Raw genomic sequence first — 23790 nt, forward strand, 5'->3', positions numbered from 1 at the left:
TTCTCAGACTCCGAAAGCTTTAGATCAAATTGTGCAGTGGGCAAATAACTGGGGATTCAAGTTATCTATAGTATAAAGTAAATTTATGATCTTTGGCTTAAAAAGGAAAATCCCATCTATGAATGTTCATATTTATGGCTCTGTGATTGAAAGGGTTAAAGTTTTTAAGTTTTTGGGTTTGTGGTTTGACGAGAAGTTAATCTGGAAAACACATATAGAAAGATTAGTAAGCAAATGTGAAAAAGTAATTAATGTCATGAGGAGTTTATCAGGTAGTAGCTGGGCAGCGGAGAGAAGTACTTTACAGTTAATCTATAGGGCTATGATCAGGCCTGTTTTGGATTATGGATGTGTGGTTTTTGGGAAAGCTTCTAAATCTGTGTTGTGTAAATTGGATTATGTGCAGTTTAAGGCCCTAAGAATCTGTTGTGGTGCTTTTAGATCTACATCGAGTCCAGCATTGCTGGTTGAAATGGGGGAGTGCCCTTTGACAATGAGGAGGGAAAAACTAGGAGTTCATTATTGGACTAGACTGGCCGAGTTTAGTGGCAGCTTGGCATCTAAATGTCTCATAGATGATTGTTGGGAGCCCAGTGAAAATCAGGATAAGGACAGTTTCCTAAATCATATTGTAAAACTAGTAAATCTCCTAGGACTACAAAAGGATTTGGTGGTGGGGATAGTGTAGTCTCCAAAACCATTTTGGAAATTACCTGAGCCAGAAATCGTTTTGGATTTACTAGGATTAGAAAAAGCGGTTGCCATCAGACTGTTAGAAATGTTTTTAAGTGAGCACAAAGATGCTATCCAAATTTATACTGATAGATCTGAAGAAACTACTTTTCATAAAGCTGGTTTTAGGGTTTATATTGTCGAGCCACAGGTTAGATCAAGTGTTCGTGTGACAGATAAATTGTATGTTTTTTTCTGTTGAGCTTTTGGCTATTTTGTGGGCAGTGAAGTGGATAGTGGAGCATAAACCATCTCACTCTATTATCTGCTCTGATTCTGCTGCTGCACTGTTGACTCTAAGTAACGGGACATCTGAGGCACAGATTGACTTAGTTTTGGAGATATTGTGTTGTCTTAAAGACGCTGACAATGCGGGTTCTAGGGTGGTATTTGTCTGGGTCCCTGGACTTACTGGAGTTTTGGGAAATGAAATAGCAGATGCATTGGCCAAAGACTCCATCCTTAGAAATAGCATTGATCATCATCTTCCTCTGGGAAAAAGAGAACGTTATAGTATATGCAATATCTATTTAAAAAAATTGTGGCAGAAAGAATGGGAAGGGGAACGTAGAGGAAGACTTTATTTTTCTCGTCAGCCGTCAGCTCATACTAGTTGGCAACCCTTAACCATCCTTAGAGATGAAGTGGTGATTACCAGAATGAGACTGGGGCACTGTGGTCTGGCGGCATGTTTATTTAGGATTGGTAAACATGTAGATGGGTTGTGTGAGTGTGGTAGTTCCGAAACTGTTGTTCATGTATTGTTGTCATGCAGCAAATACAATAGTGAGAGGCGGCAACTTTTTATGGGGCTGGCGGATTTGGGGTTGGAATCTTTTTCCTTTTAAGTTCTTTTTTTCGATTAGTGCTTATAGCTTGATTGTTCAATTCCTTCGTCACACTGGCATTCATTCGAGGATATGATGTAGCAGTAATATAACTGTGGAGGGCAGCATTGTGCATTCCAGCATATAGCCTGCCGGAAATGTATTAGAAGAAGAAGAGGAAGATTTATGAAGCGGAGATTGCGTGCAGCTGTGCGTACTTCATGTTTGATAGATCACAAACCTGCTTGGTGTAAGTACATTTTTGTTGCTGAGCTTAAGTACGGTTTTAGTAAGCATTCTAGCAATGTTTGATAAATGAGACCCCTGGGCTCCCTATAGTGGCCGTCTACCATCTTAGATGGGTCTCCATTCACTCTCAGTGCATTCATTTCAACGGAGAAAGGTGCTTATCCAACTAAACAGATTTTATCAAATCAGACACATGGTATGAATGACAATTAAAACAAATATATAATTAAACGAAATAAATTAAAGCAAATACAATTATAAAATCCCATCAGGTAGGCTAGAAAAATCCCTAGTAATTCCACGTGATCTGTAGACTGGTTGTTGTAACCGTAGGCTGTACATAAACGCGCATTAGTTGCTCACTCTATGAATAAGGAGACCCATCCAATATGGCGGCAACGCTGTTACGCTCCAGCGCCCAAAGGGGCGTCTACGTATTCATTTCTGTGCGCATCACATGATATGACTACACAGGCAGCGCTTCCGGTGTGGGCTGAATTAAGCCGATTGTGATCCGTACTGCCACACCGCGGCTACAGTCAACCAAGATGCTGGCCCTCATAAACAGACTGTTGGACTGGTTCCGGTCGCTGTTCTGGAAAGAAGAGATGGAGCTCACGTTAGTGGGCCTTCAGTATTCGGGGAAAACCACATTTGTCAACGTGATCGCTGTAAGTAGTCGACGTCAGCGAAGTGGGCCCGGGCTAACCTGGAGAGGTGGACGAGCTGTCAGTGCCAAAACATATGTTGGGATTGTGTGATAAAACACGAAGTAACGCGTGTGCACGTGCGGGCTGTTTATGAACGATAAAAAGAACTAATACCTGAAGTTAGCGATAGCGCGACGCAGTTTGTAGCTAGCTGCGATGACGAAATTGTCGGCATGACTGTGCGCTTAGTGAAGCTGGTCATGTGAACTTCTTTGTAATAACAATAACTCGGTGTGTAAACAAGAACTGCGTTCACAGCACGTCCTCCTCAGAAGAAGCCAGTGATGATAATCTGTCAGTGATGATAATCTGTCAACTGTCTGATAATCTCAGCAGTAAAACATGGAACTTGCTTTATCTTCCAGAGCTAGCTGTGGTTGAAGCTGTGTGTGTCAGCTGCTCCCGTACCCACTGGGATACATTCAGTCAGTGGACGGCTGTCACAGTCCTGCTCAGTTTAACTTATTTATGATACTTAAACCTTTGCTGACCTGTTGGGTAATCCTGTGGGATTATAGAGGAAAGGTCAACTCTCTTTGCTGACCACTTTCTGCATTTTTATACAATCAGCTTTTTTTTTCTTGCGAAAAGCATTTTTCCCCAGCTTGGTGGCGATCGTAAGTCACATGTTTACTGTGAACAGTACCTTTGCACTTCCTGTGTCACTGTAAGAGCTGACCTCAAGCCAAAAGGGAGTCGACCTCTAAAGGAGCCTTCACATGATGACTGTCTGAAATTCACGTGTTAGCAATGTAACCTGACCGCATGCACGACATTCTCTAAAGTATTCTTCTAGATCTGAAGATCTAAACAGAACATTTGTGAAACAGATCATTTCATAAGTCTCAGTTCTTCTTATGTGGCTTTTGGATCAGATGTGTTGACCTGAACAAACCTGCACTGATGTGCTGCCCTTTTTTTGTTTACATTTGTTTTGTGCAGTCGGGACAGTTCAGTGAAGACATGATTCCCACAGTTGGTTTCAACATGCGTAAGGTTACTAAGGGCAACGTAACAATAAAGGTAAGTTTAACAAACCCAGATTAGCACTGCTGGAGCTATTCTCGTCACAGATCATCTAAAGCTGCAGCCGGAGGAATCTGTCACAAGGAAAGCTGCATCTGTGAGTTGACTTTTCTGGATCTTTTGCTGCAGATCTGGGACATAGGTGGACAGCCCCGCTTCCGAAGCATGTGGGAGCGCTACTGTAGAGGAGTCAACGCTATTGTGTAAGTTTGTCGACAGTTTTCATCTCTAGCCCGATCGCTCACGAGTAGGGATGCTCTGATCCATTATCTGGTATGGATTTCAGTGTCTCCAGTTATTTTTTATGGGCCCTGGTTAGGGCTGCACGATATTAGGAGAACCTGCGATGCACGATAACAGTGATTAATGTTGCAGCGATGATGCGGCCTGCAATAAATAAACAAATACTTAGCTCCAGAACAAAAAATAAAAAATTCAAAAACAAAGAAATTGTTTAACTATCATAAAAAAGGGAAAAACAAAAGTTGTGATCAAAAGTTGCGAGAAAAGGGAAAAAGAAAATGAGCAAGAAAAACTGCAATCGGCAGAGAGAACAGAACAAAGCTAACTCAGGTGTTACCGTCAAAATTAAGGGCCGTCTGCCTAGGGGGCGGGCATTTATCCAATAGGGACACACCCGATTGGCCAAAGGGGTGAAGAGGTCTATGGGTTAGTCAAAAACTTCATGCTTCTGTGTGACAAAATGTGTAGCAAACATCTGTTTTGTTTTTTTTCTGTTCTTTGCGTATTGCACATGCCGATACCGCGATGACCGTCACCGCACGTTTACGAAGTATTGTGCAGCCCTAGTCCTGGAGGTGTGTAACACCTGTTAGCAGGAGCCATTAGTGAATTCATGTCAGGATCAATGAAGACGCTCACAAGCAACAACAGTTGTATAAAGCAGTGTTTGTAAAATAAAGTGTAGAATGAAACCTCGGGACTCATGTGGATGACCTCTGTCCCTGCTCGGTGACCTTCTTGTGTTGATGTTAACAACTAACGTCGGTATGGTCTGCAGTCTGCTGTAAATAAAAACCCTTCATCCGAGCATTCCCACTCGAACTGCGACTGAAGCTGATCATCAACACTAACTGATGTTTTTCATGTGTTCCAGTTTGGTGCGACCCTCACCTGACTATTATTATTTTTTAAATCCAGTTACATGGTGGACGCTGCGGACCGAGATAAAGTAGAAGCCTCCAGAAACGAACTGCACAACCTGTTAGACAAACCACAGCTACAAGGAATTCCTGTGAGTCTGTTTGAGATTTCTGGAGCAGAAACATTTCGGTGTTGCAGCATTAATTTTATTCCGGAGTCAGATGACTTCAGTCACGGGAGGTGGTTAAACTCAGATTAGGGAGGGACTGAAGCACATTAGTTTCTATGTGTTTCATATGTAATTGATAGGAAGGCCCCACAGGCTGCTGATTTTGTCCTCTGCGGAACAACTCCTCCTGTTTAAAACCAGTATGATAATGTTGATTCGTTTCTGCAAAAATGATCAAACTGTCATTTTTGTTTTTGCTCTTGTTTTCAGGTTCTTGTTCTTGGTAACAAACGGGACTTGCCCAGCGCTCTAGATGAGAAGCAGCTCATTGAAAAAATGTGAGAACCGCTTGTTTTTATTTAGCCTTTGTGTGTCTTGAACCTGATTTTGATTAGAGCAGCAGCAGCAGCAGCTTCTCCGTCCTAGCTAGTCTGGTAGAATAACCCAGTAGAGTATGATGTGGTTAGCGCTGTTGGCTTGCAGCAAGAAGGGCCTGGGATCACATGCTGGCCTGGAAGTCTGCAATATACTCCCTGTGCATGTGTGAGTTCTCTCCGGGTACTTCGGCATCCACCCACAGTCCGAAAACATGACTGTGAGGTGGATTGGTCTCTCTAAATTGCCCTTAGGTGTGTGTGTGTGTGTGTGTGTGTGTGTGTTATTGTACATACTACATACTGAGGACCATTTGACAATTTTCCCTACAAAGTGAGGATATTTTTTGTGTCCTCACTTTTTTTTTAGAAGCTTAGCAGAAGCTTACTATACCAGTTAGAGGAATGGTGTGAATGAAGTTTTAGTTAAGGTTAGGAATAGATCAGCATTGGCTATGGTTAGGATTGGGGTATGGGTTAGGCATAGTGACATCACAAAAATTAATGGAAGTCAATGGGGGGTCCTAACTATGATAGAAAGACAGACGTGTGTGTGTGTGTGTGTGTGTGTGTGTGTGTGTGTGTGTTGCCCTGCGATAGACTGGGAACCTGTCATTTTCTGACGCGCCCTCTTGATCCTTCACAGGAACCTGTCTGCCATTCAAGACCGAGAGATCTGCTGCTACTCCGTCTCTTGCAAAGAAAAGGACAACATAGGTAACTTTTAAAGGGGGCTAGGCAGTTTTGGCTTGCTTTTAGCACCCTGTAGTAGGGCTGGACGTTATGGCCTAAAATCAATATCACGATATATTGAGAATTTCACCTCGATAACGACAAATGGACGATAACTACAGGTATGCGCAGAAACAAAAGTTGTCCACTAGATGGGGCTGTCACGTGTATTACGTTGAGTCACATTTTTATGTGACTCAAGATGGTACAGCTTCTTAAAGGGACATGAACGTTGCCAACCTACACACATCTTTTCATTTTTTATCCTCCTTGAACCGTCACCTTATCGTGGTGGAGGAGTTTGAGTGCCCTAATGATCCTAGGAGCTATGTTGTCTGGGGCACTTAGTGCCCCTGGTAGGGTCTCCCATGACAAATTGGTCTTAGGTGAAGGGTGAGACAAAGAACGGTTCGAAGGATCTTTCATGGTGGTGAAAACGAAGAGTCGGAGTACCCGGCCCGGAGGGTTACCGGGGTCCCACCCTGGAGCCAGGCCTGGGGTTGGGGCCCGTGAGCGAGCGCCTGGTGGCCGGGCTTTCGCCCATGGGGCCCGGCCGGGCCCAGCCCGAACCGGATACATGGGCTCGTCCAACTGTGGACCCACCACCCGCAGGAGGAACATGAAGGGTCCGGTGCAATGTGAATCGGGTGGCAGACCAAGGCGGGAGCCTTGGCGGTCCAATCCCCGGACAAGGAAACTAGTTTTTGGGACATGGAACGTCACCTCGCTGGCGGGGAAGGAGCCGGAGCTTGTGGCAGAGGTTGAGCGGTACCGGCTAGATATAGTCGGACTCACCTCGACACATTGCATTGGCTCTGGAACCCGAGACCTGGAGAGGGGTTGGACACTCTACTTTGCTGGAGTTGCTCCGGGTGAGAGGCGGAGGGCTGGGGTTGGCTTTTTGTTAGCCCCGAGACTCTCTGCCTGTGTGTTGGGGTTTACCCCGGGGGACAAGAGGGTAGCTTCCTTGCGCCTTCGGGTCGGGGAACGGGTCCTGACTGTTGTTTGTGCTTATGGGCCAAATATCAGTTCAGAGTACCCACCCTTTTTGGAGTCCCTGGGACGAGTGCTAGATAGTGCTCCATCAGGGGACTCCATTGTCCTGCTGGGGGACTTCAATGCTCACGTGGGCAATGACAGCTTGACCTGGAGGGGTGTGATTGGGAGGAACGGCCCACCTGATCAGAACTCGAGCGGTGTTTTGTTATTGGACTTCTGTGCAAGCCGCAGTTTGGCCATAACGAACACCATGTTCGAACATAAGGATGCCCACCGGTACACTTGGTACCAGGGCAGCCTAGGTCACAGGTCGATGATAGATTTTGTAGTCGTATCATCTGACCTGCGACCGTATGTTTTGGACACCCGAGTGAAGAGAGGGGCGGAGCTGTCAACTGATCACCACCTGGTGGTGAGTTGGATCAGATGGCAAGGGAACATGCCGCGTAGACCTGGCAGACCCAAACGCATAGTGAGGGTCTGCTGGGAACGCCTGGCAGAAGAACCTGTCAAGACGGTCTTCAACTCCCACCTCCGGCAGAGCTTTGACCACGTCCCGAGAGCAGTGGGGGACATTGAGTCCGAGTGGGCCTTGTTCCACTCTGCGATTGTCGAGGCGGCTGTTGCTAGCTGTGGTCGTAAGGTGGCCGGTGCCAGTCGTGGTGGCAACCCCCGTACCCGCTGGTGGACACCAGAGGTTCGGGGAGCCGTCAGGCTGAAGAAGGAGGCCTACAGGGCGTGGCTGGTCTGTGGGTCTCCGGAGGCAGCAGACAGGTACCGGATAGCCAAGCGGGGTGCAGCAGTGGCAGTTGCCGAGGCAAAATCTCGGCCGTGGGAGGAGTTTGGTGAGGCCATGGAGAAAGACTATCGATCGGCTCCAAAGAGGTTCTGGCAAACTGTCCGGCGCCTCAGGAGAGGAAGGCAGCAACTCGCTCACACTGTTTACAGTGGGGATGGGGAGCTGCTGACGTCAACTGAGGCTATAGTCGGACGGTGGAAGGAATACTTTGAGGAGCTCCTCAATCCCACCAATGCGCATTCCGAGGAGGAACCAGAGCTGGGAGGCCTGGGGATGGACTGTCCGATCTCGGGGGCAGAAGTTGCTGAGGTAGTCAAACAACTACACAGCGGCGGAGCCCCGGGGGCGGATGAGGTTCGTCCTGGGTATCTTAAGGCTATGGATGTTGTAGGGCTGTCATGGTTGACACGTCTCTACAACATTGCGTGGTCATCGGGGGCAGTTCCTAGGGAGTGGCAGACCGGGGTGGTGGTCCCCATCTTTAAGAAGGGTGACCTGAGGGTGTGTTCCAACTATAGGGGGATCACACTCCTCAGCCTCCCTGGAAAGGTCTACTCCAAGGTACTGGAGAGGAGGGTCCGATCGATAGTTGAATCTCAGATAGAGGAGGAGCAATGTGGTTTTCGTCCTGGCCGTGGAACTGTGGACCAGCTCTATACCCTTGCAAGGGTGATGGAGGGGGCATGGGAGTTTGCCCAACCAATCCACATGTGCTTTGTGGATTTGGAGAAGGCTTATGACCGTGTCCCCAGGGGCACCCTGTGGGGGACGCTCCAGGAGTATGGGGTGGGTGGCTTTCTGTTAAGGGCCATTCAGTCCCTTTACCAGAGGAGCGTGAGTTTGGTCCGCATAGCCGGTAGTAAGTCGGACCTGTTCCCAGTGAGGGTTGGACTCCGCCAGGGCTGCCCTTTGTCACCGGTTCTGTTCATCACTTTTATGGACAGAATTTCTAGACGCAGCCGTGGTGTGGAGTGTGTCGAGTTTGGTGGCAGGAGAATCTCGTCTCTGCTTTTTGCGGATGATGTGGTCCTCCTAGCTTCATCCAGCTCTGACCTTCAGCTCTTGCTGGGTAGGTTCGCGGCCGAATGTGAAGCGGCTGGGATGAGGATCAGCACCTCCAAATCTGAGACCATGGTTCTCGACCGGAAAAGGGTGGCTTGCCACCTCCGGGTCGGGGGAGAGGTCCTACCTCAGGTGGAGGAGTTTAAGTATCTCGGGGTCTTGTTCACGAGTGAGGGTAGGAGGGATCGGGAGATCGACAGGCGGATTGGTTCGGCGTCTGCAGTGATGCGGACGCTGACCCGATCTGTCGTGGGGAAGAGGGAGCTGAGCCAGAAAGCCAGGCTCTCGATTTACCGGTCGATCTACGTCCCAATCCTCACCTATGGTCATGAGCTTTGGGTAATGACCGAAAGAACGAGATCGCGGATACAAGCGGCCGAAATGAGTTTCCTCCGTAGGGTGGCCGGGCTCAGCCTTAGAGATAGGGTGAGGAGCTCGGACATTCGGGAGGGACTCGGAGTAGAACCGCTGCTCCTCCGGATCGAAAGGAGCCAGTTGAGGTGGTTTGGGCATCTGGTCAGGATGCCTCCTGGACGCCTCCCTGGGGAGGTGTTTCGGGCATGTCCTGCCGGCAGAAGGCCCCCGGGTCGACCCAGGACACGTTGGAGAAGTTACATCTCCAATCTGGTCCGGGAACGCCTTGGGGTCCTGCCGGAGGAGCTGGTGGACAAGGCCGGGGAGAGGACGGCCTGGAGCTCCCTAGTTGGGATGCTGCCCCCGCGACCCGGACCCGGATAAGCGGAGGAAGACGAGACGAGATTATCAAATTTATTGACATGGGAAAAATTCTCGATAAGAGTCAGAAATTTCAATAACGATAAATTTTCGATTTATTGCCCAGCCCTACCCCCTAGTGTCTGTTTGTAGAACCAAAACCAAACCCATCTTGTCGCTGTACGTTTTTCACTTAATACAACAGCTAAAATGTCTCCCAACCTTCGTTAGTGTCTACAGAAGTGATTCATCACTAAATTAATCAAATCAGCTGTGTTTATGATGTAAAACATGCAGGAAACCTGTTGCAACCAGAGTGCAGCGCCAGTTATGTCAGCAGAGTCCAACAGACCTGTCTGGCAACTGAAGTTGCAAGTGTGATATTCTGTTCACAGGGCTGGATGGCCTTTCATTAACCATGTAAAGGGTCATTTTAGCACATACAGGCTCAAGATAATGATTTAAAAATATAAAAAAATTACACAGTATCGCTTTAATGATCTGTTTGCCAACATTGAGCACACCAGATTAACACTATTGGTCAAGTTTGTGGATTTTTTCATAAATATAATTACATTTTGTTTAAATGTAAACATAAAAGCGAAAATAAATCTTTAACATGAGCATAAATGAACACAAAAGTGCAGAAAAGATAATTCTCATTGTAGAAGTTTATTTTTTTTACTGATTAACTATAAAGAAGACTTCCAGTGATCATATTTACAAACAGATAGTTCAATTGACACATTTGAATAAAGATTTAACAAGAGTCACTTACGCGCTGTGCCAGACCGTAGGTACTGACACGCGATCGTTCATGTCGGTTCATTTCCTTTAATGTTTTCTGTCTTTTATTTGCGCCTGATGTGTATCGCTGCTGTGGAGCGGGGCGCTTCACCCTGTCCTCCGACGCACAGATCACTGATGCGGCCGGCAAGCAGGGAGTGCTCCGCTGTTTTCGCAGTCGGTAGATCTGCCTCCTGAGCACGGCCACAGTAACAATCAGGTGTCGCCACCTCAAAGACTAATTTAACATGCGATCGTTCATGTCAGTTCATTTCCTTTAATGTTTTCTATCTTTTATTTGCGCCTGATGCGTTTCGCTGCATGCTGTGGAGCGGGGTGCTGTGCGCATCACCTTGTCCTCCGACGCACTGATCACTGATACGGCCGCCAAGCAGCGCTCACTCCGCTGTTTTAGCGGTCGGTAGATCTTTTAGAACTGCAGTTCAAAGGTAACTCATGAGGTGAATATATATGAACCCAGGTAGCAGTTTCTCTTTAGGATTGAGAGGAGATGCAGGAAGATAATAAACAGACAGGACAGAAAAATAGTCAAATAAAAACAAGTTAGTTTTTGTACCTGCTGTTGCAACAAACAGACACCATTGAAGGTAATCAGAAGTGAGGAACAGAAAATGAAATAATTGTTTTAATGTTTAGAGCAGGCTGCAGGCGCATCAGTGAGTTTGCGGCCGCTGCGCAGGGGGAGGGGGGAGAGGGCTGAAGCAGGGGGAGGGGGGAGATGGCTGAAGCAGAAACTACCGTTGTTAAAAGAAATGTGTTTAACTTTGAAAATGTGGGCGCAATTTTAATTGTCAAAAACTCCAGCGAACCATTAGTTCATTTTGCTCAAATAGAAATAGAGGCCTGCCTCTAATACTGGCCCTCCTTCCAATAAAGGCCTGGAGCTTGATGAGCTTGAGTCAAATACAGGCCCGGGCCTGTATTAGAGGATTTACGGTACATTTACAGCATGATAAAAAAACCATAATAAGTTTAAAAACGGATATCGTATTCAGAACTGTTTGGCTTCAGTTAGAAGGAAATCAAGATTATTTGATTAGACAGTTATGTTGATAGCGTGCTACTATGGGACCAATTACAGTTTTGTTACAGTTCTATTTTACTACCTTTACATTGGAATAATTGTTAAATCAGGCAACATTATTAAATTACTGCTTAAAGCTGCAATGGCAAATTTGGAAAACAAATTGGTCTAAAGTGGCAGTGTGTAGCTTCCTGGTGCTAGGGGCAGTACGTACATATCAGGGTAGTTTTACACCGTATCGCCGTGACTGTCGCTAGTTTTTTACATTACGGTAAATGTTGTTAACTGTGGAGCAGAAAGCATGCAACCATAGCGTGACTCCTCAGACTTTTGTGGTCCATCAGTTAATTCCGTCGAGAGAATGCAATGCTGATGCTAGCTTTCTGGCGCTGTAGTTTCTCGATCTGCTTAGGGTCCTGCACCTGCCGATGACATCATCATACTATGGCAGTACCGCTTGGACAAAATATATTGCATCTCTGTTTTGAATCTGTTCTTCGATTCTGTTTTCGGAAGAGTTTAACAGTTTTGTTATTCAATCCATGTTTCTTACTGCCTAAATGTTTTCGAACGTAGTAAAGCTACTTCCGTAGGTCGAACGACGTCCAACCAATCATGTAGTCATCGGCAGGAAGTCACAGACAACCAAAGACGTTTCGACCTAGAAAATGGCGACTGGTGGTTATCACTATCTCGTTTTTATCCGGCATTGTGGGTTTGCTCTTCCGTCAGAAGTGTCTCAGGGAAGATGTCCGAGGGCAGGGTGAGTGGTCCATGACAGTCTTCTCCTGCTTTTGCAAACTGAAAAGGCTAACCGCTAGCTTTTAGATGAACAACCGGAACAGTAAACTCCACCGTGACCATTGATCCACCACAAAGTTGATTGGTGCAGTTTCTGGTCAGCAGAGGACTGCATAGTGCTGTCCAGTGTGAAGCTGCTCAGTTGTCTGGTTCAAGAACCACTCAGTGCGTTTACATACGCATCTGAAAACCAAAGTATTGCCCTAAAAGACTCAAGTCGTTTTTTTATTGCATGTAAACGTGTTAGTCTGGCTGAAGGGGGACTGGTTCTAATCGAGCCGAAGCGCCCAGATAATGCGGTAGCAATGCGATTACATCCTACATGTAAACATATTAGCCAAACTACACCGTTAAGATGCACGCGTTCTGGAAGTGATGAGACCATGGAAGCGGCCTTCTGAAAAGACCATCGTCACAAAGCAACACGCGCGACACCATAAAACAGGGCAGCACGTACCAAGTAAACTGTGCTGCAGCGTCGTCGCATCTGTGTCGCCACCTACTGTATCGGAGTGGAACAAACTTTATTTCAGAGGCTGGTTTTTCTAATGCACATGTAAACTAGGATTAAGACTCCCAGCTTATTACAAAAAGATTGACCTGGATCGACTTAGATGTCGGTCAGTGTGCAAGTGGCCGCACTGACTGAAACCAGTTTAAAAGCAATACCACAGTGTTAGGGCTGGGGGTAAACGAATTTTTTTTAAACGATTATTCTGACGATTATTTTATCGAATAGTCGACTATTCTAATGACTATTTATGGACAATTGATCTAATGATTAATTTTCTTTTGCACAATTAATAAAAAAAAGAAAAACGCTAATAACTTCCTCAAAAAAATTGATAAATTGTTACTGTAAGAGAATAAACTCTACAGGCCTTCCATTTTGCATAACACTGCTTTTATTGTGTTGCGGTTGGTTATGTTCTGGTGACGTGTAGAACTTGGGAGTGCAGGCTGCTGCCTGAGAGGTGGTAGAAGATGGAGTGTCTCCATGCTGCTTTGTTTTGGTCACTTATGTGCGTGAGGCGAGTGGTGTTACGACTCTTCCTGGGGAGTTTGGCTCGTGTGCAAAAAGGAAGGGACTATAACACGGGATTTAAAAGTTAAAATGATGATCAGGTTTATTTTCAACTACACAAAAACATAAATCTTTCCATCCACAGGTTGGGAATAATAAAACTAATTCTGCCTGTGGGGAATTAAAACAAAAGTACAAATAACCTGGGATGTCCCACTGAGCAAAGATTACAGGGTTCTGGACCAAAATAAGGATCTCCAAAAGTCCAAACTCTAAACTGGGCGGTTAAACCAAACTCAAGGTGATATTTTACACTAAACCGAAAACCCACAACACTCTAAATGTAATAAAAGGGAGATCTACACCACAAAAAAGATGAACTCTAAACCAAAACGTAACAGCTTATCCAAACGCAAGAAGCTGTTAGCGAAAATGCTAACAGTAGCTTTACCAACATTAAGTTCAAGTTACCAAGTTTAAATAAACCAAAAACACCCAGCAGCAAACAGACCAGCACGGAGGAGAGACTGCTACCACCAAAACAGCTCTCCTCATGTCTGAAAGAAGCTCCTTAATGAAGGGAGAAGCGCTCCCGGTGATTTTCTACATCTGCAGTAGAGACGAAGCAGCGCATCTGACCCCGGAAGTTGTTGTCCGTTGCCGGGAGAGGAAGGCGGGCAAAACAGGAACGGAATCTAGTAGCGGACGGACATTGTTCCGGGTCTTCGGGATTTAGTGGAGATGTTAGTGAAGGCAGAGAAGAGGGCGAACTAGAGGAAAAACAGGCAGATTCCTCCTCTTTTTACAAACTCCTGGGGGTGCAACAAGTGGGCGTGGTGCGTCGACTACCGAATCTGACGTTGACAAATTTTTAGAATCGAGCCGTCGACGTCATCGAGGCTTCGCTACAGCCCTACAAAGTGTAAAAAGTTATTTAGTGTTGCTTTAAATTCCAGCCAGTTTTTCACTGTAAATAGACACAAAGCACTTTGTGAATAACAATGTAATGTAAATGGCCTTTATTTTTATCAGTCATCCACCCATTCACACCATCGACATAAATATACTGGACTCCATAGGCTCCAATATCACGTTGTTGTACTAAAATGGGAGGTGGCCACCACCGCCATTTTGACTGTGTCACAGGTTCCATCAAGCCCAGACAATTCCATAAAAGGGAAGAGAGGAGGAGCTGAGGGTGGGGCTGTAAGGCTGGGATCAACTGACGACACTCGGTCGAACTAGCTACAAGCTAACCTGAAGCTAACCCAAAGCTAACGCAGAGGTGGGAGCTAAGCTAACGGAGGTAGCAACCTAGCTACAACCGGAGTTAACTGTGCACAACACCAGAGCTTCTGAGTCAGAGATACGCCGGGCTAACCGCTGGGTAAAACCGGGTGGAACACAGAGGTCTCCCGAGAGCTCCATAAGCCGGCAGCCGCACAGCAGACAGAAGCTGCGATCAGACAGAGATGCGCCGAGCTACGGGGAGGGGAGAACCGGGTGGAAAACATCGGTCTCCCGAGAGCTCCACAAGCCGATAGTCGGAACCCAGCTCCACCAACATGTTATATTTCAACCCATTTTCTAAAGAGCAGCATTATGTTAAATGCACTGGGTTTGACCCTATTACATTTACATTTCATGGTTAAACAGTACAAGTTAAAATCTAAGCTCAGCTCGGCATTGACCTAAAATACATAAATATAATTTTACTTACCGAAAAAAATGAAGTGGAGACTCCTTGGACGCTCTATTAGTGCAATTAATGCCACAGCAAGTAATTTTGTCCAACAATTGCACAAAAAATATCCAAAAAAGAATACACACACACAGAGACTCAAAATCCCGGAGCAGTTTCCAGGCCAGACCGAGGCTCTACTGAGGCCTTTCCACGGAGCTAGCTCTGTGGTCACGTGGGTCGGATGCTCATTAATTATACAGAATTTTAGGCTTTTAATACACTTAAACAGAAGAGTGAGAAAAAATTCACCCCCCTCAGAGTTGTCATGAGTGTAAACTAGATAATTTAAACAAAAAACACATTTTGGTTCCAGGCTGTAAACATGTTTATTTCTGCTGTGAAATTGGTATTTTTAACATGGGAGTCAATGAGGATTTGCTCGCTTCCGACACCAGCCCCTAGTGGATGAGGGTGGAACTGCAATTTTTGGTACATCCGGGTTGCGCCCAATTTTAGAGCTGCATTGTGGGGGCTTGATTCACACACATTCTCACGCTGGTGATGATGAGCTACTGGTGCGCACCGACAGAAGCAAGGACGTTGACCACCGCTATATATTTATGTTTTCTAACATATAATTCTTTCTTTGCGTTCCACCCGTTTCTGCAGACATCACACTGCAATGGCTCATCCAGCACTCAAAGTCTCGAAGAAGTTGAAAGTGAAGCTGCCCGCCCTCCTCCACCCTCTGACCTCTGCCCCCCAAAAGGTCACAGGTTGCCTACAGTCATCCCTTGCACTGCCTCTGTGAAGTAATCCAGCTCTCTGCTCACTACCATCATCTCTTGCTTCGCCCTGTACACTACCACGGATGTGCACCCCCGCATCCAGTTTCACTATCGTCAGTGGGTGGATTGTTCGTACAGGCCATGTTTGTTTGTGCGCAGCATAAAAATATCTTTGTGTCCTTTTCATGGTTTCCAGGTATTTAATGTTGATGGGGCCCCTCTAATTCCACAATCATACATCAGCTCCATCGCTTTTAAACATTCATCGCTCATGTGATTGTTGTTGTGAGCAGGTTTTTGCCAAACGATGACGGTTCTTTTTCTGAATGCCTTTAATCCCTGAAAGTCTCTCAGCTACGTGGCCTGGATTTTATTTGCTGCTGTGTGAAGAATCTGTCTCACTGAGTGTGATCCTAACTAGTTCAAACATAATTAAAAAAGTAGAAGGTAAGATTTGTGGGTGGCGGTTGTGTCTTCAGGCAAAAATTCCCAAGCGAAATTTGAAGTGCCTTTGACTGCCATTGTCCCGATCAGACGGTTCTTACCCAACAAAGTTTCTCACCCACAATTACACGGGACGACTCGGCGCAGACACTGTTTGGATCCTTTGATTACACCTAACCCCACCTCTCGACAATCTCATTGTGTGTTTTGTAATTACATAAAAGCTTTACAGTGTCTGAAAATGGACAGCGCTGCACAGACAGGGAAGAACTTACTGTGGGAGAAAATGTTACAGTTGTGCCGTTTTCTGGGGAATCTGAATGCTGTTTCACTCGTCGCCTCGAAGTCCTCTCTGTATGTGAAACATGGAGCGAAATCTTGGTGGCACCCAAGGATTTCAGAGGTATTTGATAGGTGTCTGTCTCAAATATGTTGTATTTGTTGGGTTTGGACAACTACAGGCCAGTGTTAGTCCTAACCTTTGAAGTGCTTAAATTCATACTTTGCCACACCTCTATATAAATGTGTTTTTCTAAAATCCCTCATGATCCAAGAATGTTTTCTTTATGAGATTGACATAGGTTTAACCACTACTGTCTTACCTGGTGGGTGCGTCTCCAGTGTCTCCTTCATCTACAAGGCTTCTGCTTGTCCCTCAAAATGATGTCCTCCGCCCTGGTTTCTCACATGTTCATGTCTGATGGTTGTCCAGATGAGAGATTATTTGGGACCACGGCGGCGGTGAGGGGCTGTTCAGGTGGAGGACTGTGGGTCATTTTGCAGAAAGCTTTTGCTCCTTGTGTGAAAGTGCATGTGCTGGAGTTGTTCAAATTCAGTTGCTGACTTTGTAAATAGCATTTTTATTCAAGCAGATGTCATGCATTCTCTGCCTGTGACTGCTAATAAATTTTGTTTTTATTTTTAAGGATTTTGAGTCTTATTTTTGTAAAAATGTCTGTTTGATGTTTGACCACTAGGTGGAAACAGAGGGCTTTGGAAAGAGAACAGGAAGTCCAGTTTATTTTTTGAGTTTCATGAACAGATCCTTGTCTTCCTCTGGAGGTATAACCAAAAAGTTTTACGATGCCTTTTTTTAGTTCAAAGGTTAGAAATGTAAAAGTACAGTCATTCAAAGTCTTTCAAGGATTGAATTTGAAGAAGGAGCTGAGCCGGAAAGCAAGGCTCTCGATTTACCAGTCCATCTACCGCACAGTCCTCACCTATGGTCATGAGCTTTAGGTAAGGACCGAAAGAACAAGATTACAGATGCAAGCGGCCGAAAGGAGTTTTCTCCGCAGGGTGGCTGGGCTCAGCCTTAGGGATAGGGTGAGGAGCTCGAACATTCGGGAGAGAATCGGAGAAGAGCCGCTGCTCCATATTGAGAGAAGTCAGTTGAGGTAGTTTGGGTATCTTGTTAGGATGCTTCCCCAGGGAGGTGTTTCAAGCATGTCCTGCTGGCAGGAGGCCCCCGGGTCGACCCAGGACACGGAGAGGTCACATCTCCAATCTGGCCCAGGAACACCTTGGGGTCCTGCCGGAGGAGCTGGTGGAGGTGGCCGGGGAGAGGACGGTCTGGAGCTCCCTAGTTGGGATGCAGACCCCGCGACCCGGACCCGGATAGGTGGAAGAAGACGAGAGATTTAAAACTTCCAAATATCTTAGCACCACTTCATCTGAACTAGATTTTATTTTTGGTAGAAAACATTTTTATTTTCTATCACTGCAGAATTCAGTTTCTGGATCCCGTAATGAATTCTTAAAACCTACTTGTTTTCTAGTAAGAAGGAACAATCATGTGTTGATATGTAAAACTAGTGACCCATCAGAAGAAATCCTTGTAGCTGACCTGTTCCAGCTGCCACTTCCTAATATCTGAAACATCAGCAGCATCTAATGAATAGCTTCTGGTGTTTGCGTGGACCTTTGTGGTTTGTGTAAGCCTGTGTGGCAGGGGGAGGGTGTGTAGTCTGAATTCCATGGATCACTGGAGAGTAAAGCATGTGGTTTACAGCAGCAGTCGAGGGATTGAGTAGTGGTTACAACCCTGCCGGAGACTTATTTAGAGAAGAGGTCACGGAGATGACCTGGAGCTGCAACACGCTGTACTTGTGGTCACACTTATGTAAAACAAGAAGTTTTCCACCTACTACCTTATTACAGCACTGTTGACACACCAAATGGATCTAAGTGTCAAATAAGTTAAGTTGTGTTTTTCAAACTCATTCCATGTATCACGTGTTGCAAAGTTCATATTAATAAATGGTTTCCTGAACAGCTTCTAATTCAAAAAGGACAGAGGAACATTTCATAACATAATTATTAATTTGATGAACTCATCCTAAATGTTGCGTTGCACATATACTTACATGGAGGTCTGTGATAATCTACCTTTTGAATGCTTGTCAGTAATTGTCTTTCTAATCTGAGAAAACTCTGCCAGTAGCTTTCTGAGGTCCTTCAGTGTGGTACACCAACACCAAACAGCACTGTGACTACCTCTCATCCTTTAAAAAGGCAAACAGACTGAAGACAGCTTGATTATGATTGCAGCACACACCTTAGTTGATCATGTCTAATTAGTTGTAATGTTTTACGTGTACCATCATTTTTGTCCATGCCAGTTTGATTAGTTTGTTCATTAACCGCAATTTTAAAGCAAAGTCGGATTTTCATTTCAGACAGTTTAGTCATGCCCGTGTTTGTTGTTGGGGTTATTTTTCAGGAAATGTCAAAACCATAGACTAGATGCTTTCCATTTCCTTCCTCCCCCCTCGATCTGGCTCTGTCACCATAAACAGATTTTATGTCTTGCAGGCCTCCTTCAAACAATATTTACAACTCTTCCATCCTTCAGTCTTTGGCTCTAAGTGTATACAGTTTACATTTACACCCACAGAGCATCCAAACGCATCTTCTGAGCTGAGAATGTTGTTTTAAGTCTCCTTCACAGCACCTGTGTCGGTAGGAGCTTTTACTAAGGACAGAGAAAAAAAAAACAATGAATTTTAGCTTGACGGAAGAGTTTGAATGCTTAAAACATTAATTTGAATCATCACATTGCTTACAGCAGGAAATTGGAACATGGCTGTGCTAATTAGGGGTTGCTTTGTATACGCACGCACGCACGCAGGCACGCACGCACACACGCACGCACGCACACACACACACACACACACAATAAAAAGTTGCTGAAGTGTAGCATTGGGATTGGAGGTTTGGATCACTGGGATTGACAGGCATCTGCAAGCACTTCATTCATTTCCCTGTGCGGCCCATAATTTGGCACTAATCACCATATTTGGAACGTCACATGATTCATACAGAGCTGCATGGCATATCATCATTCCTCAGTGCTCTACACCCTGTAAAAGACAGATGGAAACGTGCACACACCCTGGTAATAACGCAGTTTTATTGGGCTCCAAAGACTAATTAATTCCTCTGCTTAGCTGCTTTAAAGTGCTCAGTAATGGATGTTTATCTATTCTAATAGATTTTCAATTATATAAATTCAAGAATTCTCAATAAAATTGTCAAAAGTTGGTGCCTTTTTTTCTCACATTTACCAGATTTTAAAACATCAGCAGGAAAGCAAAAACTACAGTTTGGTTAGTTCAGGGTTGTTTCGACGTTTTCTATTCATGTAAAAAGCTTCAAGTAAAACTCTTCTTCGTAGTAACTCTTGTTCATTTTGATGTGTACAAATAATCATTTGATTACTGACTCGGTTTTAGCAGTATGGTTCAAAGATGACTAATTACCATTATTTCTATTACAAATAGTAATATTTACGGGACACCACCTTTTTAGGAGGAAGAAAAGAGAACGTTTAAATAGTGGGCAGCAGACACCTGACTGTTGGTACTGCAGCCTGGTCTCTGCGCTAACACTTTATAAAGATATTAAGGGGTCGGGTGCAATGTGTGATAGATCGTAGCTGAAGGCGGGGACCTAGGTGGTCTCATCCTTGGCTGCAGAAGCTGGCTTTCAGTATGTGAAATGTCTCCTCTCTGTTGTGGAAGGAGTCTGAGTTGGTGTGCGAGGTTGAGAGGTTCTGGCTAGCTGTAGGCCCAATCTTAATATTCGCCCTGTGGTCTTCAGCAAAGCGCACTTGGAGAATGTGTGCAGTAGGGTTCGAGTGCGTAGTACACAAGTGTGCAAATAATTGCCGAATTGAGACAGGGAGCATTGTGTCGTCGATCGCAGCACATGCCGTGATGTTGGTCACTGTGAAACTTTTTCTAAAACCTTTATTAACAACTTTCAAACAAACAATAAAGCAATTATTTGAAATAAATTTAACTTCATTGCTGCTTTGTCTAAAAAATTCAGAGCATCAAATAATTGTCCTAAAATGAACAAGGTTCATTAGAAAATGCATATTTTCGGAAAAGGAACTTGAACCTTTTCTCCCGCAGCAATGACTAGTGGGTAATTCTCTTGCCCGTGGTCCTCATCGCTGCGGACTTGGTTGAAGTACAGATTAAGGGTGCAATGGGGGCTTGGCCAACTTCCGTACTTGAGAATCGGGACACCATACGCGCTCGCACCCCTGGCCGGGAACGCGTAAATGAAGTGCGTAAGGGTGCAAGAGCAAGTATTGAGATTGGGCCTTAGTCAGACTCAACTCTGGCTCAGGCTCTGAAACCAGTTTCCTTGAGAGGGTCTGGATGCTCTTCCACTTTGGAGTTGCCCCAACTGAGAGGCACCAAGCAGGGATGGGCATACTAGTTCCCCCATCTTGGTACCCGTATGTTGGGTTTGGTGAATGAGAGGGTAGCCTCCCCCCACCTACGTGTGGGGGGAGGGTCCTGACTGTTGTCTGTGTTTGTGCACCAAACTACAGTCCAGACTACCCACCCTTTTCGGAGACCTTGGAGAGAGTGCTGGAGAGCGCTCCTTCCGGTGACTTCCTCATTCTGCTGGGGGAATTTAACGCTCATGTGGGCAACGACAGTGAGACCTGGAGAGGTGTGGTTGCGAGGAACGACCCGATCTGAAATCGAGTGTTTTGTTATTGGACTTCTGTTCTTGTCATGGATTGTCCATAATGAACACCATGTTCAGACATAAAGGTGTCCATATTTGCTCTTGGACACTCAGGTGAAGAGAGGGACGGAGCTGTCAACGAACCACTACCTGGTGGTGAGTTGACTTCAATGGTGTGGGAGGAAGCCAGTCAGACCTTGCAGGCACAAACATATTTTGAGGGTTTGCAGGGAATGTCTGGCGGAGTCTCCTATCAAAAGAAAATTCAATTCCCACCTCAGACAGAACTTCCAAAATGTTTTGGGGAGGTGGGGGTACACTGAGTCAAAGTGGACCATGTTCAGTGCTTCCATTGTTGAGGCGGTTAACTGGAGCTGTGGCTGCAGGGTCATCGGTGCCTGTCGTGGTGGATAGTCCCAAACCCGCTGGTGGACGCAGATGGTTAGGGATGCCAAAAAGCTGAAGAAAGAGTCCTATCTGGACTTGTTGACCTGTGGGACTTCAGAGGCAGCTTGTGGGTACCGGCAGGCCAAGCAGAATGTAGCCCATGTGGTTACAGAGGCAAAAACCCGGGCATGGGAGGAGTTCGGTGATACCATGGAGCAAGACTTCCGTACGGCGTCGAGGAAATTCTGGTCCACCATCCGGCGCTTTAGGATGGGAAAGCAGTGCGTTACCAACACTGTTTATAGTGGGGACGGTTTACTGCTGACCTCGACTCGAGACGTTGTGGATCGGTGGGCTGAACACTTCAAAGACCTCCTCAGTGTTGGGTCCCCAGCGGGGTTGGTCGACCCTGGGTCCCTGGCTCAACCGGCTTAAGGGTGCAGGCGGGCCTGGGGGCTTGCCATTGTTATCTCCCAGGACTCATGCCGGCTGCTAGTTGTGTACCTCCGGGGCGGCCCTCAGCACCTCTTGACCTAGGTTGGGGTTTCTCTAGTTGGGGTGTCTCTTGGCTGGCTAGGGAACGTCTTGGGAATTCCCTGGAAGAGCTGGCCCAAGTGGCTGGACAGAGGGAAGTCTGGGCCTTTCCTGCTTAGGCTACTGCTCCCCGGCCCGGCCCCGGATAAGCGGCAAAAAATGGATGGATGGACAGTTTTTTTTAGACAAACCGACAGCCATCGGCACAGGCAGGTTGCAGCTGTACAAACATCAGAAATCTGTATCAGCCCTTTATAGTTTTTATACGTCTCATCATTTCTCTACAGAATCTTTACAAAACAATCCTGAGCAGACTGCAGGTTATTGCTGTAAACTTATAAATGTAAATTTATTTTCATTATTTTCTGATAATTATCTACATTTTGTTGCCCCCAAATTTACCTTTGTTCTGTATTTTTTACTGAAGTCCAGAAGTGAATAAAAGTTACTTCAAACACACACTTGGAAGACAGAAAGTGATTGGTTCAGGTTGAGTGTCTGCTGCTGCTGCTTAAGCACCAAACAGAGAATTTATTTTCAACCTGATGTAATCCAGGACTTTCTGCCTTTTTCTGTGGTGGAGGGAAAAGCTGCTGAGACCTCCGAATGTAATGTTTCCATTTCCACCTGGTTGGTGAGAGTAATCTTTCAGGTCCATTCTGTTATCCGGTGGCTCCTTAGATAGTTGGTTCCCATGTGAACGTTTTCACACTCTCACCTCCTCGATGCAGCTCTGACTCTCTCTCCTCCTCAGACTCTAATAAAAAAAAATCAGAACTTGAGCTCCTGGGGTTCTGATCAAACATGGTGGTTAATACATTTCCCCCGCGTTTCCCCCAATATGCCACATATTTACATATAGATTGACTATTTATCAGTCTGCATTTTACAGCAGATTCACTGTAGTCCACTTTATTAAACCATGATGGATTTATGTATATTTAATGAAAAGTTGATGTGGAGAGTGTAATTCTTTGAACAAGGGAGTGTACATGCTATGTGGGATGAATAATAATGGGGCTTTGCACAACGGAGCTGTAATGGTTTATACATTTTGTTGGTGTTTAGTTTTGTTTTCATGTGGTCCATACCTCCAGTCTTAGTGGTGAAAAGAATTAGAATCAAAAACAAGATCAGTGGTTTTATCTGAATATAAAAGCAGAGTTAGGTTATTAGTGCTCATTAATATCTTTAAATAGCTCTGGATAATTGTTTTGTGTTTGTTGGAGATCCGGAGCATGGGATGAATTTGACCCCAGAAGATAAAGAATTAACCATGTGAATGTTAAAGTTTTCCCCTGACCTACACGCGTTGCAAATTATTTCATTTAAATACTAAAGTGCAACAATAAAAAACTACATACTATAAAAGACAATTAAAGAAGAATGAAACAAAATTAGAGGGATTATCCCTTCCTTCTCTACGTCGCCTGCAGGAAGAGCAGTGATCATGCTTTGATGTGCTGCTGGTTGCACAAACTGCTTTGATAAAGAAAAAACTACAAAACACACAAGTTCCATAGAATTTCATTGCACCTCATTCACGACAAACAAAACACATCGTTGACTGCAAGCTATCAGAGGAAATGACTGGAATGAGCAGATAATTAAAAAATGCATGAATCTGCAGCAGTCACTGAACACCAGCCATGACCCTTTCAGCTCATTTTAGGTCTGAACACATTTCGGAAGGGATCAAATATTCCTCAGGTCTCTGGTTTTAATATTACAAAGTCCAAATGTGATTTCTAAATAAGGTCAAAGGTTATGATCAATGTGATCAATTATAAGTCCCACTTACACCCAAAAGT

At 45.3% G+C, this 23790-nt stretch overlaps 1 protein-coding gene across 1 annotated transcript; it reads left to right on the forward strand.

The window, feature by feature from the left end:
- Positions 1 to 2276: 2276 nt before the first annotated feature.
- On the forward strand, positions 2277 to 16171 carry LOC107385792 (ADP-ribosylation factor-like protein 8B-A). Its single transcript, XM_015959901.3, has 7 exons — positions 2277 to 2479; positions 3461 to 3541; positions 3674 to 3747; positions 4706 to 4799; positions 5088 to 5155; positions 5838 to 5908; positions 15507 to 16171. Exons 1-7 carry the CDS (start codon positions 2357 to 2359, stop codon positions 15554 to 15556), a joined length of 561 nt encoding a protein of 186 aa, XP_015815387.1. The 5' UTR covers positions 2277 to 2356; the 3' UTR covers positions 15557 to 16171.
- Positions 16172 to 23790: the final 7619 nt, after the last annotated feature.

This window comes from Nothobranchius furzeri, chromosome 3, assembly GCF_043380555.1.
Source record: "Nothobranchius furzeri strain GRZ-AD chromosome 3, NfurGRZ-RIMD1, whole genome shotgun sequence".
Classification (NCBI taxonomy): domain Eukaryota; kingdom Metazoa; phylum Chordata; class Actinopteri; order Cyprinodontiformes; family Nothobranchiidae; genus Nothobranchius; species Nothobranchius furzeri.